Source organism: Panthera tigris, chromosome F2, assembly GCF_018350195.1.
Source record: "Panthera tigris isolate Pti1 chromosome F2, P.tigris_Pti1_mat1.1, whole genome shotgun sequence".
NCBI classification, from domain to species: Eukaryota; Metazoa; Chordata; class Mammalia; order Carnivora; family Felidae; genus Panthera; species Panthera tigris.
In genome coordinates, this window is record NC_056676.1 from 82,269,345 (window position 1) to 82,289,864 (window position 20,520).

Sequence of the window (20,520 nt, forward strand, 5' to 3'; positions counted from 1 at the left end):
CGGCCTGGATGCTGGGTGGTGGGTGGACAGAAGGATGGCCGGAGGGCTTCTGAGCGGCTGGTGGCAGGCCCACAGGCTGGGGCTCTGCTCCCCGATGCTCACGACGCCCACCTCCTGCCGAGCCTCACTAACGTGTTTCCTCTCTGGGATCTGGCACTAACTGGGCACTAACACCTCTCTAGGAGTGGCTGGGCCTTCCCCTTGAAGAGGAGACCCTCTGGGGTCTCCTGGGGTTGGCTGGAGGGGAGGGTATTCTGAGACTTGTCTCTTCCTGGACTTCGTGCCCCCGGGACAGCTCCCCACACCCCCTTTCCTGACTCCCCAGAGGCCGAGTCGGTGGGACAGGCAGGGGGACAGTCCCGCTCTGCTGGGGCTCTTCTTGGGCGTGTTCCCTTCTCCTCCCACCTTGAGGTGCCCTTCCAGCCACACCCCAGGGTGCAGGGGACACAGCGTGCTGTCTGCCCGAGCCAGGCCGAGAGCCGAGTGCCGCAGGGGCTCCAGGCCCCCTGGTCTGCGTGGCAAGAGCTGGAGGAGGACAGGCTGAGAGCCCCTCAGGGAGGAACGTGTGTGGCTGCGGGGCCTGAGGGCTGTCACTCCGGGTGGCCTTCTGTTCTGGATTCCACCCCAAGGGCAGAGAGGCAGCGGCCGCCCACCTCGGGGCAGAGCCGTGCTGTGGGGGCGGGCGTTGGTGGCCCCCCTGCAGTCCTGTGTCCTTCCAGGACCCGGCTCTGAAGCTGTGTCTCATCCAGAGTGTGTGCATGGCCAGCCAGGCCATCTGCAGCAGTGCCCAGGCTGGCTCTTTCCACTTCTCGAGGAAAGCGGAGCTGGTGGCACAGATGATGGTGAGCTCTGGGCGGGGCCCGGCCGGTGCTAGGGTGGCTCCCAGGGCGCTGCCCTAGACGGGGGAGGTGGGCCTGGAGACGACTGGGGGGGGGGGTGCATGCAGCGAGGGGCCCGGCACCCACTTGGGTTGGGGGACAGAGTTGGCCAGAAGCCAGCGCCGGGCAGATGGCTGACCAGGAGGAAGGCTGGTGCTTGGGCCAAGGGCTGAGTCACGGGGCTGGCTCCCCTAGGAGTTCATCAAGGCAGAGCCCCCAGACTCCCTGAGAACGCCCATTCGGAAGAAGGCCATGCTTGCCTGCACTTACCTGGTGTATCCTTTCCTCCGGGTGTGAGGGGGGCTGTGGGGGGGCCCTCCGTGCACGTGCCCTCTGGACAAGGGGTGTGGCACGGGGCCTTGACTGCGGTTCAGCTCCCTGGAGCCAGCGCTGGAAGAGCGAGTGCAGGCGGACTTGATCCGCGGCTGTCTACACAGCGTCATGGCTGTGCTGCCTGAGCCCGAGGAGGAGGAGGACCGCCAGGAGGTATCACCCTGCATCCACGGCGGGCAGCGGGCAGGCCGCTGCAGGCACCGGGGTCACTGGTGGCCTCATCTCTTTCTAGTCACTGTACCTGGACACCATGCACGCCCTTGAGGATTTGCTGACAAGCCTCCTTCGGCGGAACATGACCCCGCAGGGCCTGCAGATCATGGTGGAGGTGTGCGGTGGGTGTGCCCCGCCCTGGGGGTGCCCCCCCCGACCCCGGCAGCCGGCCCCGTGCCTGGTTTTCCTGGCTCTGCCTGCTCCGGGGGCGCCGGGGAGTTCGGTGCTCTCTGCAAGTGTATGGGAGGGGCGTCTGTGAGCAGGAGGGCTGCCCTGCCTGGACAGGTGGGCGGATGGGGGTGGGCCCACACAGGAGCCTCCCCTCGCCTCCCCTCCACTGCGTGGCACGGGGATGGAGAGACCACTCGGGCACCGGATGTGAGCTCCTGACCCTCTAGGGCTGTCGGGATGGCGGAGCGGCCACGTGGTAGCCAAGCCGCACCCCTCCCTGCCCTTTCCGGCGCTGCAGTCGCAGGGGCGAGACTGACCTGCTTGCAAAGGCAGCCCGTCCCCTGGTAGGCCTGGTTCGCTCTCGGTCCGCCTGGGGTGGCCACGTCTGTGGGCCGGGCCAACGGGACGGGGACGGAGCCCCAGCTGTAGCAGGCGACCTGCCGTGACCCGGCCCGCCGGCCGGGGACGGGTGGCCTGGCAGGGGCGCTGAGCCTCCCGCGGTGCGCAGGCCGCTGCTTCCCGGGCTCAGCCCTGCCCCGGCACCCATGCGAAGCCCCCTCTCCCCCAGCACCTGAGCCCGTGGATCAGGTCCCCGCGGGGCCACGAGAGGGTGCGGGCGCTGGGCCTAAGCGCCTGCCTGCTGCGGCACTTCCTGGAGCACCTGCACGTCAGCGTGAGTACCAGGCGACTCCCCTGCTCCGGCCTCGGTCCTGGGTCCCCTGGCCTGGGGGCTGCTGTGCGTGGCCCCCACGTCCCACAGCACCCTCCCAGCTCCCCGGTGCTCCTCTGGCGGTTCCACATTCCGGGGGCCCCGCCATCCTCTTTCCGGAGACGTGCACAGAGGGGCCGGTCAGGACCAGGAGTCGTCCTCAGGGCTGGCCACTCAGAGTAAAACCTGACGGGCACCCCTCTCCTCGGGAGCCCCCGCGTCAGCTGCGGGGAAGGGGAGGTGGGGGCCGGGTAAAAGAAAGCGAGGACGTTTGGGCAGAGGCAGGGGTTCTGGAGCAGTAGGGGTGGGCTGCGAAGGGGCTCAGTCCGGGAAGCGCGTGGTTGTCTGGCACTTCGGGGGGGCTCGGGGCCACGCTGTCGGGGCTTCGCGGCTGTGCGCACAAGGCCGTTGGTCTGGGTGATCCTCGGATAAATTTCGCGTCGTCCTGAAACACCCCTGTTGTGATTTTGATAGGGATTGCGTGGGACCGATGGATTAACTTGTTGAGCATCCGTCAGTAATAGGTCTTTCCACCCAGGCCGCTCGGAAACGCGGGACGGCATCTTCACGCGGCTCTGCCGTGAGAGATTTTGGTGCCTTTGCCAGCGAAGCGCCTTCTGCAAGCGCTGTCAGTAACTGTGACTGTAGTTAGTGCACACGGAAAGCGGGGGTTTGTGGACTCTGAGACGCGAGGCGGTTCGTAAGACCCCGTCGTCGTTTCTAATGAGCGTTAGTTCTCTTGTGCTTCCAGAAGCACAGTCGTGTCGCTTACAGATGCTGATAATTTGGCCTTTCCCCCCAACACCTGTGCCTCTCGGCCTCTCGTGTTGCCTGGTGTTTCCAGAACAAAGTGGGGGCTGACAGCGGCCCCCAGCCTCTAGATAGTTGCACTGCTAGGTATCCTCTATCCTGTTCCAGCTGCGTCTTTCTTTTCTTAAGTTTATCTGTTACTTTGTGAGAGAGAGAATGCACACGGGTGGGAGAGGAGAGGAGGGGCGCGGAGAGAGAATCCCAAGCAGGGTATGCGACCATCAGCACGAAGCCCATCGTGGGGCTCAAGCTCACGGCCAGTGAGATCATGACCTGAGCCAAAGTCGGCCTAACCGACTGAGCGACCTGGGCACCCCTGGTCTGTCTTAATGAGGATGTTTATCAGGAGTAGATGCTTGTGGTCTTTTCTCTTGGTTTTTTGTTTGTTTGTTTGTTGTTTTGTTTTGGTTTTTTTACCTACCCAGACCCTGATTGTTTGTCTCGCTGGACCTGCTGCCTGTGTCTGGATGGTTTTCGCTTCTGAGCGAGCTTAGGTGGCCTTTTCCCACAAATTCTTTCCTGGCCTGCTTTTCACATAAGCCCAGTCTAAGTAGAGTTCACCTTTGTATGTGAGGTGACAGATGTCTGGCCTCGCTGGGAGGAACGGTGGCTGGCCCCCAAGGTCCTCCCTGCAGCCTACGGCCAGGGTGAGGGCCTTCAGCCGAGCCCTCAGAGCGGCGGAGCCTGACTCTCCCTTAAAGGCGCCTGTGCACGGACAGGGTGCGGGCGCTTCCCCAGGAGGCCTCATGCGTGGCGGGCCGATGGGGGCAGGTGGAGGCAGGAGACCGAGCGGTGTGCAACTGATGTCGCAAGGCCGTTTGTTCAGCGTGGGGCAGGCAGGGCTCTGTATCTGGCCAGGAAGACTAGGCCCCGGAAGATGGGCCCGGGACCCCGCGAGGGCGAAAGGAGATCTCACGCAGCCCTTCGCCTGACGGGACCTGTGTTCTAGGGGAGGGAACGTCCCACGCCTCCTGGCCAGGATCAGCAGAGCCCTGCCCCCCTCTGCTGCCCGTGGGAACTCTCTCTTTATCTCCTGATCGCCCCTCTGCCTGCACACACCTGCTGCCGGACCCTCCTCCTCTTAGGGGTCCTGGCAGGGGAGCAGCTCACCGAGGAGCTGTACTGGTCACACCCCTGCCTGTGCCTGGGTCCAGCTGGTGCAGGGACACCTGCCCACTCCTGGCATCTTGGGGGGCCTGGCCCTTCTCTCTGTCCCCCCCCCAGTGTTGCACGAGGGCCCCCTCCTTCTGCCTCTCCAGGCCCTGGTGCCCTTCCACAACCTGGGCCTCCTCATTGGCCTCTTCTCCCCACGGTGTGCGGACTTGTGGCCTGCCACCCGCCAGGAGGCTGTGAGCTGCGTCCACGCCCTGCTGTACCTCCAGCTGGGCTATGAGGGTGAGCCCCTGGCTGGACAGAGCTGCTGGAGGGAGGAGGGGGTGGAGCCTGGGCCTTGGGGGCCAGGAAAGCACCTGCCCGGCCTCCCTCTGCCTTGCCTCTGAAGGCTTCTCCCGTGACTACCGGGATGATGTGGCCGAGCAGCTCCTCGCCCTCAAAGAAGGCCTCGTGCACCCCGACCCCGCCGTCCTCTTCCACACCTGCCACAGCATAGCCCAGGTACCCGCCGGGGTGGCGCCGTCACAGCAGCCAGCTCCGAGCATGCCACGGGCTCTGCAGGGCGCCGGGTGGGTGTGCCACGGGGCCAGCGGGCTGGCCCTGCTTCCACCTTCCTGGGGTCAGCCCTCCGAGGCCCAGCAGCAGGGGCGTCGGGAGCTCAGCTGCCGGCTCCAGAGAGCCGAGGAAGCTGCCCCAGCCTGCGCTGTGAGCCCCCACGCCAGGACGGCACTCCTACGCCATCTGGTATCTGGACCTGGCCCTCGGGTCCCGAGGCGGCGTGCTCTCCTGCGGAAGAAGGAAGGGAGGGGGTGAACGGGGCCCTTCCTGGGTGGGGAGGGAGGACTCGGCGGGAGGAAAAGACGCAGCCCTGGGGGACTCCGGGTGGAGTGGGAGGTGTGCGGCTGGGGCCAGACGTGGCGCGGCTGCCGTCTGTGGTTTTGTGTCCCTTCCGTTCTGTGTGCTGTCTGTCTGCTTTAATGAGTGGCTCGCTCTGCTGTGCTGACCAGACGAGGAGGGGGCTCCGGTCCGTGGCCGGGCTGCTCAGGGCGGATGTGCCACCCCCCACCCTTGACCCTGCAGTCTGGACACCTGCAGGCCACCCCACGGGTCAGGAGGGCAGCCGCCCCCGGACTACCTTCCAGGGGCCTGGGTCAGGCAGGTCCGGGAGGCACCCCGTGTCCCGGCAGGGCCAGGCTTCAGCCCCAGCGCGCCTCCTGTGCGCGAGCCGCCACCTCGCCCCCGCACCCACGAGGGGGCGAGGGCGGCTGGAGGAGGCACCCGGCAGCCCCCGGCCCCGGGATGCTGGGTCTGTGTCCCCACCGGCTCAGTTCTTCTGACACAGCCGTCGTCCTAGATTATTGCCAAGCGCCTCCCGCCAGAGCAACTCATCAGCCTCCTGCTGACCTTGTTTGAGAGTCTGGGAGACCCGGACAAGAACTGTTCGAGGGCGGCTACCATCATGGTCAACTGCCTGCTGAGGGAGCGAGGGAGCATGCTCCAGGAGAAGGTGAGGGGGGCGGGGCGGGGCAGGGAGGGGAGGGGCCGGGCTGGGGCCTGGAAAAAGGAAGGGGAAGGGGAAGGAAAAAGCGGGGGGCGCGGAGCCCTGCGGCGGGTGGGCACTGGCTGGGCCCTCTGCTCCGGGCCCTTCGGAGAGTCCCACAGCTGGCTGGCCCACGGGGGCCCTGCCCGGGGCGCTCACGTGCCGCCTGCTCCTTGTGGCCTTCCCGTTCACCCTGTCACCTCTGTGTGCCCTTGGGAGCTCAGGTGGCTGTCTGCGTAGTTGTTCCCAGTCGTGCGTCAGCAGCGGCCCTGCGTCAGCGCGTGTGCAGTGACGGCTGACACACACGTTCCGCGCTCGGGTCCCCGCGGGCGCGAGGTGGGCTCCAGGGGTCGGGTGGCTGCTTCAGCGCCCGCCCTGTGAATCCCTGAGAGGCGGGCCTGTTGGCCAGGAGGGGTTTGAGGCTCCCTCTGGAAGTGGAGCGTCCCAGCAGAGCACGAACTCGTCCTGGGGGTTCCCACGGATGTGCACGCACAGGCGTCCGCCCGCTCCGGAGTCCCCGGTCCCCCAAGCCGACACCCCGCAGGCTGCCCCTGCCTCCCTGCAGTGCGGAGCACCGGCTGGTTCGTACCCCGTAGAGACGGACTCACACCCTTCGTGCCCTCGTGTGCCGCCCCTGCCGGCGTGAGGTCACGCACACCGTCGCCCGCGCCTGCGCACCGCCTGGCTGCCGCCTCGGTGGGCACGCGTGCGGTTCCCAGGAGGGGCCGCGTTGCCGTGGGCCGCACGAGGGTGTGTTTCTGTCGGGGACACAGGCCGCACCGTTGCCGGCACTGGTCCGCGTCGTCCTGGGGGTGAGTGGCGGCTCCATGTTGAGCGGGACTCGCGTTTCTCTGGTGGCTCGTGAAGTTGAACGCTTTTGTACGTGTGTACGTGTGTGCCGTGCGCAGCCGGAGACACCCGTGCCTTGCCCATTTTTTTTCTGGGTTGTCTGCGTTTCTCCTGTTGATCTGAGCCAGTACTTTATGTATTCCGGATACGAGTTCTCCGTCGGAGATACGCACGCACATATGTACGCACACGTGGGCACACGGACACGTATACGTCACAAGTACCTTCTCAGGGAGGGACGAACAGGAGTTTGCTGATGGAGAAGGTCGAAGAGCATCAGAAAGGGCCACGTGGCAGGAGAGCTGTGCGCGGTGACCCTGGAGAGAGAGGGTGTCCCCTCGGGAGGCACTTGTCAACGGGCTGCAGGTGTGACGGGAGGGCACGGCCACGGCAGGGTTTGCTGGGGGAAGGCTGGGATTTTATTCTGCACTCAGCGGGGCTCCCCCGCTTGGACCTGAGTGGTAGAGAGGGGCCCCGGAGGCCCCATGCGCGTGGAGGGGACGGGCCAGTTTGGAGGCCGGGGCCGCTGGTGTTCCTGGTGCGTGGGTACACGGGCCACACTCCGGGTGTGCAGACGGCTGGCCCTTGGGTGAATTGCCCACGGCGGGGGCGCTGGGTCGTTCGGGCCTCTTTGAACGTTTGGAGGAGCCTCCTCTGTTCCCACGGCGGCGGCGGTGCAGAGGGCTCCCTTTCCCCGCGTCCTCAGCCACACTTGTTTTTGTTTTGTTGATCGCAGCCCTCCTGCTGGGTGTGAGGTGGCCCCTCAGAGTGCTTTTGACTTCATTTCCCTCAGGATTCCTGACGACGCACTTGGCCATTTGTCTGTCTTCTGGGAGACCTGTCTGTGACCTTTGCCCGTTTTGAGATGACGTTGTTTGGTCTGTTGTCGTTGGCTGTGCGGTTCTCTGTATGGCCTGACCACCAGCACAGTATCGGGTGTGTGACCCGGGAGTGTTTTCCCATTCTGTAGCCCTCGATTGTGTCCTCGGACACCTAAAAGTCGTCGTTGTTTTGTAAGAGGCTCCATGCCTGGGGCGGGGGGTGTTGGGGGGCGTTGAACCTAGGCCCTGAGATCAGGAGTTGCCAGGTGCTCCTCGCGCACAAAAGGTTTTCCGATCCGACGCAGGCCTAGGTTTTTGCCTTCGTTGCCTGTTCCTTGGGTGTCATGGCCAAAGAATCACCACCAAATCCGTTGTCGTGAAGCTTCTGCCTGGTTTGTTTTTTTGGAGCCCCCGTTCCCGACAGAGGAAGGCTCCTTTCATGGGCCCGGCGTGCCGCACCCGCCGGCGGGGGCTCAGGGTGCTGCCGCCTGCACGGTACCCTTCCCAGCTTCGGCCCACAGACGCGACACGCAGCCCCCTCGCCCCGCGGAGCGGGACTGCTGACGGCCGGGCTCGTGCTTCAGCGCGTCTGTGACACGCACCTCCGTCTTCTGCGTGACGGGCACGCTCGCATCCTGCACCTGCGGAGGTCACGCGGGCCACCACTTTCCTCCCTGCCCTGAGAGGCCTTGGCGGGGGGCCCTCTTAGGGACACCAGGGCACTGTTGAACGTCTTCGACACGGAATCAGAAAACGTGGTCTTGGCGGGCGGCGTGACCGGACCGAGGGCCCCCGGCCCCAGCGTGCAGCGATGGTGAAACAGAGCGTGTCGTAGCGTGAGCGCAGAGGGCAAGACGGGAGGGCGCCGGCTCCTGACCTGGGTCGTCTCGGGAGGGAGGTTGGGTTGGGGGGTTCTCTGGGTTGGGGGGACGTGTGCTGGCGAAGCCAAGGGGAACAGGTGAGAGGAGACCCTCTGCAAGCGAAACGGGGCTGCTGCTGTGGAGGCCTCCCGGCAGCTCCGGCCCGGCGGCCCCCGGCTCAGGCGCGTGCCCGAGAGACGTGGAGACAGACGTCCCCGCGAAGACCGGCATGTAGACGCTCACGGCAGCGTTGTGCTTAATGGCCAAATGAAGGAACCTGAACGTCTGCCGGTTAATAAACGTAAATAAAACACATCCCACCCGTACGCTCAAATGTCACTCGGCAACCCGGAGGAGTGAAGTATGAAACACGCTCCGCGTGGATGAGCCTTGAAAGCGTTGTGCCCCATGAAAGACAGCAGCCACCAGAGGCCACCTAGTGTGTGAGTCCACAGGGCCGGGAGGGGGTCAGGGGCCGGGGCCGGGTGGTTAACGCACACGCGGCTTCCCTGGGGTGATGGCAGTGTCCTCGCGCGGCACGACCCTGTGTCTGTACGAGAGACCGCCGAGGGCTGGACCGCGTGGCGCGTCCTGGCTCGGCGGAGCCGTGAAGAGAGCGCACGGCGGGAGACCGCGCCGTGAGGGGTGGACCCCAGCCTGGGGCACGGGCGCAGGGCCGGTGAAGGTGAGCCCTGGGGCTGCCCGGAAGGTGGAGGGCGCGCGGGCCGTCGGAACGCAGACCCCCGGCTGAGACCGGACGGAGCCGGCTCACCAGCACAGACCCCAGCCCGCGGCCGAGCACCGGCGCCTGCTGCCACGCTCACGAGTCGCACGGATCGGAGCCGTTCACGTGCCCCAGTGGGTTCCGGCCGCCGAAGAAAATCCGCAAGAGCAAGGAAAACGCTAGAGAGGACAGCTAAACCCACGGAGACGATTAGAAACACCTCTGAGGAGACAAGTCGGGGAAAGAGCCAACATCCCGGACAGGAGGCAGCGAAGTGAAGGAAGGAGGAGAAGCCGCCACACTCCGGCTCGAAAACCCACCCCGGGACGGACGCACGTGGGGAAGATCCACGGTTACGTTAGTGCAGGAGGGACGGGAACGTTAAGTGCACGAGCGAGGCGTGTGTCCAGGCCGGGAGCCCAGGGGAAGGGGGAGCGCCGCTGGCCTTGGCCGCTTTAGCAGTGAACTCGGACGGGAAGGGCCCACAGATGTTCCTGCATCAGTGGGAGCCAGGCCCCGGCCCAGCCGGTGTGGAAAACCCCTCCTTCCTGCCAGAGCCCTGGGGCTGGGGTTAGGGACACTCTCTACCCCGGCAGCGGCAGCTGGGGGGGGGCGGGCGGCGCGGGAGAAGGCGGGCAGTGGGAGCAGGATCCGCTTGCTGCACCCACAGTTGTGAAGCGAGTGTCATCGTGGCGACAAGCCTTTCGAGAAACGGTCACCGGTCCCCATGGCCGGGTAGGGACCGCTGGCCTGCCCCACTCCAGGCACGTGGCCTCCCACGTTTCCTAACATCCCAGTTGCGCACCTCTTGTGCCCCGCACGCTTGCAAGACTCTACCACACGAGCAGGCATGGGCCTGGCCTGGAAGGTTCCAGGTCGGAGCCAAGACCTGTACCTCCCTGCTCCTCCTGCTGCCCGGCCGCCGGGTGGGCTCCTCGGCCGGCTCCGCCAGGGCACCTGGGAGGTGGCCGAGTCCACAGTCGGCTGTCCCTGTCCAGGGACTGTGTCCCTGCCGCCGTCTGTCTGCTGTCGTCTTGGACTGTGGTGTCTTCCCGCTCCGCGGCCGGGGCAGTAGGGGATCCCCGTGGTGGGGCCTGGCACCCCTTTCCCAAGAGCCCTGGGCACCCACAGTGACAAGCCCATGCCCAGAAGAGGGCCCGCTTGCCGCGTCGGGGCCTGGGCTGTGCTCTGGCTGCCCCTTCTTGCACCGGACGGCCCCTCTCGCTTCTGGGATGACAGCAGCCTGCCAGCCGCGGTCCAAGAACGAGCGTCCCCTTCCTGGTCCTCGCTGTCACGGCCCACCGCTTACCTTGCCTTTGCTGGGCGAGGGCGGCCGCGCGCTGCCTCCAGGGGCCCGGGGCTTGCGTCCCCACGTGGGGGCGTGCGGGGCCATCGCAGCTGCCGGCCTCCGTGCTCCACGTGTCACGCAAATGCTGCCCGTGTGTGCCCTGGCACGCGCTCCGCTCTGGTGGCCTCCCACGTGGAATCTGGGTCCCCGCACCGGGATGTGGCGTCTCTCTCCGTGGTGGCCGGCGGTGATCCCGCGGGATTCCCGCCCCCCGTGACCCTGGCTGGGGGGCTCACAGCTGGCGGCTCTGACGGCGCTGGAACGCCTCCTGGGGCGGGTGTGCCCAGGGCCTGACCCCGCGGTCCCCGCCCCACAGGTGCCCGAGATTGTGAGTGTTCTGCGCTCGAAGCTGCAGGAGACCCGAGAGGAGCACGTCCTGCAGGCCGCACAGCACAGCGTGTACCTCCTGGCGTCCCAGCACTGTGCGGCCGTGGTGTCCAGCCTCCTGGGCGGCCCCCTGCCCTTTGACAGGTACCCTGCGCCTGCCGGCCTTCGGGGCGGATGGGGTCCCGGCCGCCTGGGCCGCAAGCCGAGGTCAGCCCAGACTCGGCACTCGAGGGTCCCGTCTGGCCCGCGTGGCGCCCCGGCACCCCTGGCCCCTTCCCGCGTTCTCTGTCCCCGCTTCTCTTCTGCAGGGCGCCTGTCGCCATCCCCAGCCCCCCACCCCGTGCACCCCCACTCACACCCCCAGCTCCCGAGTTTCCGCCCACGAGTTTCCACCCACTAGCCTCACAGGAGAGCGTCTCTCCCGGCCGAGGACCGTGCCCTGGTCCTGCCTTTGCCGTGGGCGTGGCTGGGAGTGGTCTCGGACCCCGGCGCGGTTGGTACCGTCGGCCCCGCCGTCGGGCGCCGCCATTCTCCCTGACGCGTGTCCGCTCTGGGGGTGTGCCGCTGGGCGGGGGTGAGCGCACGGTCACGGCCCCTCCTCCCCGGGAGTGCCTTCTGCATTTCCATCCCGTCCCCGCCAACCTTTCCTCGTCCGTCTGTCCTTCCAGCGTAAGTGGCTGCATCTCCCCACCGACGCGGTGGGACGGGACGGCAGCCTCAGCGGGGACCCCTCTTTGCCGCTCCTCTTCTGTCCTGATCATCTTTCTTGTGTCTTGTGGCCGACGGGCTCTTTTTATAGATTGGTCTTCTCCTGAATTAGTTTGGAAGTTGTCAGCCCTCTTTCTGTTCTAGTGGTTGCCCTGAGAGAGTGACCCCGAGTGCGCAGAGCCTGGCTCACAACTGCCTCCCTTCGGGCAGCCCGGGCCTTTGCCCCCATCCCCCCCTCCCCCCCCCCCCCCCCCCCCCCCGGCATGTCCTCACCTACAGGACAGGGTAGGGTCGTGTGTTGCCCGCCGTCAGTGGCCCTGCTGGGTCTGCTCACGCACCTGCCACCTGCTTCTCGCTGAAGAGCACACACTGTCCACACCGCTGGCTGCAGCGTCCCGTGCCTGCAGGCGGCCATCCCCCAGGCGGCTCCCGCCCGGCCCTTCTCGAAACCCCGAAGGTCGCCGCTGTCTGACTGCTATCGTCAGACAGGCATTTTGCCTGATCTTGAACTCAAACAGAATCAGTGTAAGCAGAATCGTATGGAATTTTCTCCTGGCTTCCTCGGGGTAGTGCGCTGTCTTCGCGGTGCACGCGCCGCTGCTCGTCGTCATGCTGCGCTGCAGCCGTGGGCGACACGCCGGCCGCGTCCAGGCGCCGGACGGTCCTGGCGCAGGGGGCCAAATGTGACCCACCGCCTGTTTTTGTACGGCTGGCGAGCCCAGAATGAATTTTAAACTTACAAACGGTTAGAAAAAAAATTTTTTAAAGAGTATTTCATGATGTGTGAAAATCACACGGAATTAAAATTTGCCCACACGCGAAGTATTCTCGGAACGTGGCACACCCATTCGCCTCCGCGTTGGTGTCTGTGTCGGAAGCGTGCCGTGCCCTGCCCTGGACGCAGGTGGACGGGGCTGCCCAGCGGCGAAGCCCCGTGCCTCCCCGGTGTCCCTCTCTCCCGGTGGCATCTTGGCCCCTCGCTCTCCTTCACCTGAAGTAGGTCCTCCAGACTGCGGGGGGCGAGCTCTTTACTGTTGCCATCGGAAGACACGTTCCTCTGGCCGCCCTCCGGGGATATTCCTTTGGTAGGGTCGGCGTTGGGGTCGGGCCGGTCTCCCGTGCCGGGAGGGGGCACGTGGCTGTTCTCTGGCTCCCACGGGACTCACTAGTGCTGTCGTTCTGAAGGAAGCCCTCCGGCTTTTCTCCGCTGCGCACGGGCCGGGCGCTTGTCACTGGTGTCCCGCCTGTTGCCGGCAGGGGCCCGCAGCCTGCTTTCCTTCGTCCTCGTGCGTTCTGAACTCTCGCCAGCCCTTGTCTTTTCAGATCCTCTCTCCACCCTGTGCTTCTGGGACAGCCTGTCACCCCACCCCTCACGTCTCTGGTTCTGGTCTCTGAATTTCCACTGGTCTTTCTTGTGCTGGCTGCAGGTGACTTCTTCCCGTGACCTTCCACTTGTCCCACGTCACCCCTGCTCTGCTCGGGCTGCCGCCAGTTGCCTCTGCGGGGCGCAGCGTCCCGTGTGTCGTTTCCGAAGGGCCGTGGGTTCTCTTTCAGAGTTGCTTATCGAGGGGCACCTCAGGGCGGGGGGGGGGGGGGGGGCCTCCGTGGGTTAAGTGATGACCGACTCTTGGTTTTGGCTCAGGTCGTGAACTCACGGTTTGTGAGTTCGAGTCTCGCGTGGGGCTCTGCTGACGCTGCAGAGCCTGCTGGGGGTTCTGTCTGCCCCTCTGCCCTGCTCTCTCTCCAAATAAATTTTAAAAGTTGCTTATCGAGTTTTGGAGTTTCCGGTTCCCGTTAGGTGCTTGAGGTCTGTCGTTTCGGTCTGTAAGCGTATTAAGAGCTGTAGCTTCTGCGGGGTCTCGCCCCCGAGGCCAAACGAGGCTGTCTCCTGCAGGAAAGCCTCCTGTTTGCTTCTGGCAGCTCCCAGGAGACTTCAGGGCCTCTGTTCAGGCCGAGACTTTTCTCCCTGCCCTCTATTGCCAGTGCTGCTCACCGGGGTCAGGGGACGGGGTGGGTTCGTTTGGATGCGAGGTCGGGGCACCGCCTGCCCGGAGCGGAGCCCTCGGAGTCTTGTGGGTGCATCTGGGGTGTGGAGCCGAGCCGGCGGTGGCCTGGAGGTGACTGTCCTTCTGCCCTGCGGCAGCCACACCTGCACCCTGTGGCGGGCGCTGGCCCTGGAGCCCAGCCTCACCACACAGGTCCTGGGGCTGCTCCTGGAGAAGATGAGCAGGGACGTCCCGTTCAAGGAGACCCGGGCCTTCCTGCTAAGCAGCTCTCCTGGCCGCGAGGCCACGCTGCTGCCCCTTGCGGTGAGTGGGGCCCCGGGGCTGATGCGCGTTGCCCCCTTCTGCCTGCTTCCTGCGTGGTGAGGGGGCCGGGTGAGGGGCCGCGCTGCCCCTGGCGGGAGGAGGACCCCACAGGGGGCCTGGGTGCCACCCCTCAGGCACCTGGCAGCTAATGGGGGCGCCGGAGCCAGGCCAGCTCGGAGCCCAGGCTCGTAAAGGCCCCACAGGTGTTGGTCCCCAAGGGAAACCGCTCCGTTTCATCCTGCGGAAAAAAGCAAGCCTGGCTTGGCAACATTTCCAGCAGTAAAAGCAGCTGTGAGAATTTCCTCCTCCTCCTGCTATGGAAGCAAGGGCAGATGGTCGGAGGCCTGTCCCCAAGGGGGTCACGCTGCCCCCGTGCCTGCCTCCTGCCCCGGGGGCCTCCCGCTCGCCCCCCCCCCCCCCCCAGGACCGAGACCTCTCAGCCCGGCAGGGGCTTCGGGCTGGTGTGGTTCTGGGGTGCAGAGCCCAGCCTTCACCGTCGCCAGCCCGGTTAGAAAGGGCTCCGGCGGGAGGGCTGAGCCTGAAGCGGCCCCTGTCCGCAGGCCACGTGTGCCCTGCACGAGGTCCTGAGCGCCCTGGAGTCTGGGCCCGCGGTGCTCGAGCTGTACCCACAGCTGTTTGCCGCGCTCCTGCTGCGGGTCGGCTGCACCCTGGGCGTCCTGCTGCCCCGGAGCCTGCAGGCCAAGGAGAGGAGGAGCGTGGGCTCAGCTGTGGCCCCCAGGAGCCTCGAGCCCTGCAGGTAACCGGCTCCTCCTCTGGCGCCGCAGCACCACTGCGTGCCTGGCGTCCTGGCGGGGGCGTACAGCACGGGAAGGGCGGGCACCACATTGGGGCCCCGACTCAGACTCAGGAGCTAGCGTGTGCCTGGGGAGCTGGGACCCCCCCCCCCCCGCTGCCCCCCCGCCCCAGGGATGATGTTCCAGGCTGCACTGTCCACCCTGGCGGCGCGGTTTCCTCGGGCCGTGTCCGGGACAGGCACCGTGGGAGAGGCGGCCCCAAGTCTGTGGGGTGGTGCCGTCCTCAGGGCGGCCCGCAGGGGCCGTGTGGGGACACTCAGGTGGGCCCAGAGTAGCACCGCCTTTCGGGAGGTGGGGCTACAGGGAGTATTCGGGGTGCACGCGGGGCCTGGGCTGAGCCCCCACCTCCACCCCCGTGTCTGCAGCCTCGGTGCTCAGCCCTGGGTCTCTGCTCCTTCTACGCTCTGCACCAGAGCCGCTTCTTCAGGCAGAAACCGCGCAGTGGCCTCACCGCCTCTCCCCAGGGCCCCCTTACAGGGGTCAGATCCCCGGCCCCGCGGGCAGGGCTCAGCACCAGCGCCCACACCACTGGCCTGTGCAGGCACCTTCCCTCTCTGCTCTTTTTGGGGGTATGGGCCCTGGGGCGGGAGAGCGGGACAGGCAGGGTGGAGCTGCTTGAGGGAGGTGGTGGGCGGAGGGCTTCAGCAGCTCGGGCGTCGGTCCCTGGGGTCGTCCCTGGGCCCACCGTAGTGGCACTTCGGAGCCCAAACGACTGCCCCGGGGCCACAGGGCAAAGGGAGGAAGCTGATACCCCAGGGCCTGCAGAGCTCCCCACCCGTTCCAGGCACGTGGGGCCGGACGGGCCCCGTGCCCCTTGGTGGGGACAGACGGGGGCAGCGTCGGTACGCCCCGCCCCGCCGCCGGAGCGGCCCGGGCGCTCTGGGAGGGGCCGCGTGCCGGAGCCCGCCGGGCTCTGCGCAGACCGAGCAGAAAATGCGAATGCGCTGGCAGACACCGCCGGGACTGCACGCCACGGCTCGTGAGCCCTCAGCGGGGCCCCTGGGCTGCCACCCCCTGAGCTGAGACGTGTGCAGAGCCAGGCGCAGGTAGAGGGGGCCCGTCAGCCCACAGTACGGGCCGCATCCGTAAAAGCTCCGGGCAGCGGGGTGGACGAGCCGGGGAGGCGCCTTCTCAGCCAAACCTGCATCTCCCCACTTTAGATCCGTCGTAGCCAAAAATCGCCCTAAATGAGCCGTCTTGGTCAAAGGCAGGCCACCTGGTGGATGCCCCTACCTCGGTTGCTGGCCGTGTCAGGTCAAGTGTCCACCCTGGGCCGGGAGCTCCCAGGGCCGGCGGTGCGGGGCCACGTGCACCTGCAGGCCGGTGTGAGGCCTGGAGTGAGAGGTGGCCACTCGCAGGGGCGAGGTCAACACCGGGCCAGGGCTGCTATGGCCCCGAGGCTCCCACGTGGGGTTCCGAGAGCCCTGACGAGCTCTCTTCGGGCCTCGGGTTTTGGTGTGAGGTTCTCCCGGGTGCCGGACCGATGCTGCTCCCCACCCCCCACCCCCGACCCGGGACCATGGGCCGTGCCCCTGCGGCCTGCCCGCTGCCAGCCCCGCGTGCCCCAGCTGGGCCCCGTGGGCGCAGCCCCCAACAACCGGGGAGACAGGAGAGCCAAGTGCCTGCAGGGCTGTGGGAGCAGGCACAGCAGCAGGCTCAGCCCAGCCCAGCCCGGCCCTGGCCGAGTTTGTAGAGGGAGCCGGGCACATCCTGGCTCCCAGGTGGGAGGCCCTTCCTCACTGGCACAGAGCCCCATCTGTGGTCCCCTCCTTGGGCTCCGGGGTGTCCCAGGGTGGGTGTGGCTGTGCACACGCGAAAGCAGGGGACTTAGGTGCAGGAACAGAGCCTGATTCTCAGGGTGTCGGGCATGTCTGAGGCCAGACACGTCTGTGGTGCAGCCACAGCCCCGGCCTTTGGAGAGCCTGCTCCGCCCTGCCCACCGACACTGGGTTTCCCAGGCACTCATCCGAAGGCTCCGTGCTGCCCGGGCAAGAAGAGTCAGACGCCAATCTGTCTTTTGGGTTCATTTTTGTTAACGATTTTGTTTTCTTTTTCTTCTTGTCTTAGTTTAATTAATGAAGGTCTTTAAAGCAAGGGACAAAAGCTGTTGGTTGTTACCCTAAAAGTGCCTGAGGGCCCTGCCTGCTTCCAGAGGGTCTTGGGGATGCTGCCCGTCGTGGGGGATGGGTGGCCAGATGTCTCAGCAGCTTGAGACCAGAGAGGGGAGGCTGCTCCCCAAGAGCACGGGTCTGTGCGTATGGTACGGAGCAGAGGGACGCACGGGGCCTCTGCCGCCCTCACCCCGCCCCCCAAACCCACCCCCGCGTGTCCCGCAGCTGCGCAGTGGATGCTCTGCAGGCTATGCTGCTCCGGGGGGGTAATGAGGACGTGGTGCGGCGTGTGGAGCTGGAGGGGGGCTGGCAGCTGCTCAGGACCTCGGCAGGACACGAGGAGGGGGTCACCCGGCTGGCCAGGTAAGGGGGCCGTGCCCCTGCACACAGGCTCCAGCACCGCTGAGGCACAGTAGGCCAGGCTCTCTGACGGCAGACATTTAGGGGCACCTGGGAGCCAGTGAGCCCAGCTTGGGGCCTCTGCCACGTGTGTGGAAGCGGAGAGGCCACCAACGCAGCTCTGAGCTTCTGGCCACGTTGACAGTCTCGGGGTGGGGGACAGCGGGAAGGCCCCTCTACGGAGGCCTGGTGAGGTGGGCTAGGATGCTAGGGAGGGAGGATGTTCAGGGTTCGGCACCTGGGGCGAGGGCCTTATGGGCCGGGGCCCTTGACCAAGCAGGCTGGCAGGCAGGGGCGACCCCTTGGGTCCACGTTGGCTTGGGTGGCTTCGGAGCAGACCGAAGTCCCAGCACCTGCGCTGTGTGGCCTCCTTCCACAGCGCCATGGCCAAGTGTGCAGGCCCCCGGCTGCCCCTGGTGATGAAGGCGCTCGTGTGCACACAGAGCAGTGTGTATGAGATCCAGAGGGTCACCTCCACAGCGTTCCTGGCCGAGGTACTTGTCCCTTGTTCCGATCTGCTGAGGGCCTGGGAGGGTGGGGAAGGAAGCCCCCTCCACACAGGCAGGCACCGGCCTCCCCAGCCAGCCAGGGCCATCGCCCAGTTCCTGCTTGGCGCTGCTGGGTCCAGAGGCCGCCGGGCCGGGTCTGGTGACAATCCCACTCTGTTCAGTGGAGGCCTCGGCTGTGCGGTCTGTGCTGGGCCCTCAGGGGGGACGCACCAGCAGCCACAAGGCCCGAGCCTCCCTTGGATGCCCCCTTGTGGCCGACAATGCCAAGACTTGCCCAAAGGCCACAGCATTGGGAGCTGGGGTGTGGCCGGGGTCAGGAACTGGAGAGAACCAAGGGAGGCCGAGTTGGCCTCTGCCACGTCCACTCCTCGTGCGTGTGAGCTGCCCCGTGGCGGGGAGCAGGCGCCGCTGCGGAGGCAGCCCGGACCGGCCGGGGTGGGGCGAGCCCTGGGGGTGGGGGAGGGGGCCTGGGGAGGGTCAGTGGCAGGTGGTCACAGCACCTCTGCCTTCAGCTGCTCAACAGCAACGTGGTGAACGACCTGATGCTTCTGGAGTCGCTGCTGGACAACCTGGCGGCGCGGCAGAAGGACACGAGTGCCAGCGTGCGGCGGCTGGTGCTGCGAGGCCTGGCCAACATCGCCTCCAGCTCCCCGGAGAAGGTGAGTGGGCGGGGCAGTCACCGCACCCCCCCCCCCTCCCCCCAGCCCCCGCTGCCCTGCCTGTGACTTAGGGACAGAAGAGCTGCGGTGGGCAGGGAGACCCAGGCAGACACCGTGTGGGCAGCGGGGACCTTCAGGGAGGTGGCCCGCTGAGCAGCACGGGGGGGGCGAGCCTGCGGGGTGGGGAGCCGGGTCCCCCTGGCCCCGTGACAGCTGAGTGTGGGGCACCCCCAGGTGCAGGCCCACGGCCCCCAGCTCCTGACAGCCATGATCGGCGGGCTGGACGACAGGGACGACCCTCACAGCCTGGTGGCCCTGGAGGCCATGGTGGGCCTGGCAAGGCTCCTGGAGCTGGTGAAGCGCCAGGACCTGCGCTCCGTGCTGCTGCACGTTGCCATCCGGATCCGGCCCTTCTTCGACAGCGTAGGCCGGGCAGGGTGCAGGGGCTCCGACAGGCCGGTCGGCCTCCCCCCGCCCCCCACCCCTGCCAGGCGGCCTGGAGCCTGCTCCCCAGGCCCCCGCGGGCCGTGGCACCCCCACCTCCACCCCACCCCACCCCTAGAGCTCAGGGCTGGTCTCAGCCTGGAGCTGCTCCCCATGCCAGCCTGTCTCGGTCAGCCCCCAGGCGCCCGTGCCACAGGGACAAGGAGGGTGGCCCAGGGAGGGGGCCCGAAGCCCGGCGCTGGCTGACACCTGCCCTCCCGCCCCGCCCCACCCCACCCCACCCCACCAGGAGAAGACGGAGCTCCGTTCTGCGTCCATCCGCCTCTTCGGGCACCTCAACCAGGCGTGCCACGGGGGCTGTGAAGACGTCTTCCTGGAGCAGGTTGTTGCTGGGCTGGTGCCCCTGCTGCTGCACCTGCAGGATCCCCAAGCCCCTGTGACCAACGTGAGTCACTGGCGGGGACGAGCGAGCCGGGCCCCGCTCACGGGTCAGGGACTCAAGTTCACGCCCTGCAGGCCTGCAGGTTCGCCCTGCGCCTGTGCGGCCCCAACCTGCAGCATGAAGAGCTGGCGGCCGTCTTCCAGAAGCACCTACAGGAGGGCCGGGGCCTGCACTTCGGGGAGTTCCTCAACGCCACCTGCAAGCTCCTGGTGAGGGTGGGGGCGCACTGGGTACCGGGGAGGGGGCCGGGGGCCCGGGACCGAGACCAAAGGCCTTCTGTGCAGATGTACCACTTCCCGGAACTGCTGGGCCGCCTGGCGGCCACCAGCCTCTTCTACTTCAAGAGCAGCTGGGAGGACGTCCGTGCCGCCGCCCCCATGCTCATGGGTGAGCCCTGCCCCACCGTCCCCTTCTACCTGTGTGAGCCCCTGCCCTACCCTGCCCCTGCCCTGCCCTACCCTGCCCCTGCCCTGCCCTTGCCGCAGGGTTCCTGGTGCTGCACGCGGAGCCCGAGCACCAGCCACAGGTGGACCTGGAGCAGATCACAGCAGGTGAGCCCCGCCCCGGCCCCGCCCCCCCAACCTGTTGGCTGCTGAGCCCCGCCCCGGCCCCGCCCCCCAACCTGTTGGCTGCTGAGCCCCGCCCCGGCCCCGCCCCCCCAACCTGTTGGCTGCTGAGCCCCGCCCCGGCCCCGCCCCCCCCCAGCCTGCCGCCTGTAAGGGGCCTCCCTGACCTGTGGGCACCAGGGGACTAAGTGATTTTCCTGGATTTCAAGGATTTTTCCCCTGTCACTGGTGACCTCATCGTCTCTAGTAATTCACGGAAACTTCTTAACTGTTCCAAAAGAGCTTAAAAAACACTAAAAAAGGAAAAACTATCTTTCCGTTGGCTCCCAGGCGCTCCCGGCAGAGGCCTGTCTTAGGAGGGCGGTGGGCGGGTGGCCCCCCGCACAAGGCGGGGGTGCACCATGGGGTCCTGGCCCCCCAGGCTCCAGTCACCGGGAAGGGGGCGGGGCCGGGGCACCCTGATAGTGGCTCCCCGTCCCCCAGCGCTGCAGCTCCTGCTCAAGGACCCAGCCCCCCTGGTGCGCGCGAAGGCTGCTGAGACCCTGGGCCGCCTGGTCAAGTTCGCCTGAGGCTCCCGCGGCAGTGCCAGCCCGGGTCTGCGCCTGAACCCCCACGATGGGGCCCTGAGGAGCTCCCTGCTACCAAGGGTCAAACCCCTGCCATTCCAGACGAGGCCCCTGGAGGCCGGGAGGGCAGGCAAGCTGCTGTAACCCCTGGTTTCCAATAAAGCCATCCGCTCCTCAGCAGCTGGCATAGGCGTGCCAGGACGTAGCCTGCCCTCGTGGGGTGGGTCAGTGGGGGGTGCCCCTGCGCACCAGGCGAAAAAGGCCCCAAGCTATGGCGGGGGGGTGGGGGGGGCGGG

The 20,520-nt window shown here is 66.9% G+C and overlaps 1 protein-coding gene across 8 annotated transcripts in view; it reads left to right on the top strand.

Moving 5' to 3' along the window:
* MROH1 (maestro heat like repeat family member 1) overlaps window positions 1-20,409 on the top strand; it is a 62,182-nt gene extending 41,773 nt beyond the window's left edge. For 7 of the 8 annotated variants that reach the window (XM_042972665.1, XM_042972671.1, XM_042972666.1 and 4 more), the window contains 20 exons: window positions 720-842; window positions 1,074-1,153; window positions 1,253-1,364; window positions 1,444-1,539; window positions 2,164-2,268; window positions 4,374-4,509; window positions 4,616-4,728; window positions 5,582-5,734; window positions 10,686-10,840; window positions 13,548-13,713; window positions 14,274-14,470; window positions 16,865-17,002; window positions 17,418-17,532; window positions 18,060-18,206; window positions 18,441-18,629; window positions 18,940-19,095; window positions 19,167-19,301; window positions 19,377-19,479; window positions 19,578-19,643; window positions 20,142-20,409. In XM_042972665.1, the coding sequence (XP_042828599.1) occupies window positions 720-842; window positions 1,074-1,153; window positions 1,253-1,364; window positions 1,444-1,539; window positions 2,164-2,268; window positions 4,374-4,509; window positions 4,616-4,728; window positions 5,582-5,734; window positions 10,686-10,840; window positions 13,548-13,713; window positions 14,274-14,470; window positions 16,865-17,002; window positions 17,418-17,532; window positions 18,060-18,206; window positions 18,441-18,629; window positions 18,940-19,095; window positions 19,167-19,301; window positions 19,377-19,479; window positions 19,578-19,643; window positions 20,142-20,227 (2,571 nt within the window). In that variant the 3' untranslated portion in view covers window positions 20,228-20,409. The remainder of the gene's footprint in view (window positions 1-719; window positions 843-1,073; window positions 1,154-1,252; window positions 1,365-1,443; window positions 1,540-2,163; window positions 2,269-4,373; window positions 4,510-4,615; window positions 4,729-5,581; window positions 5,735-10,685; window positions 10,841-13,547; window positions 13,714-14,273; window positions 14,471-16,864; window positions 17,003-17,417; window positions 17,533-18,059; window positions 18,207-18,440; window positions 18,630-18,939; window positions 19,096-19,166; window positions 19,302-19,376; window positions 19,480-19,577; window positions 19,644-20,141) is intronic. The other variant, XM_042972672.1, reaches the window with a different exon arrangement.
* Window positions 20,410-20,520: the final 111 nt, after the last annotated feature.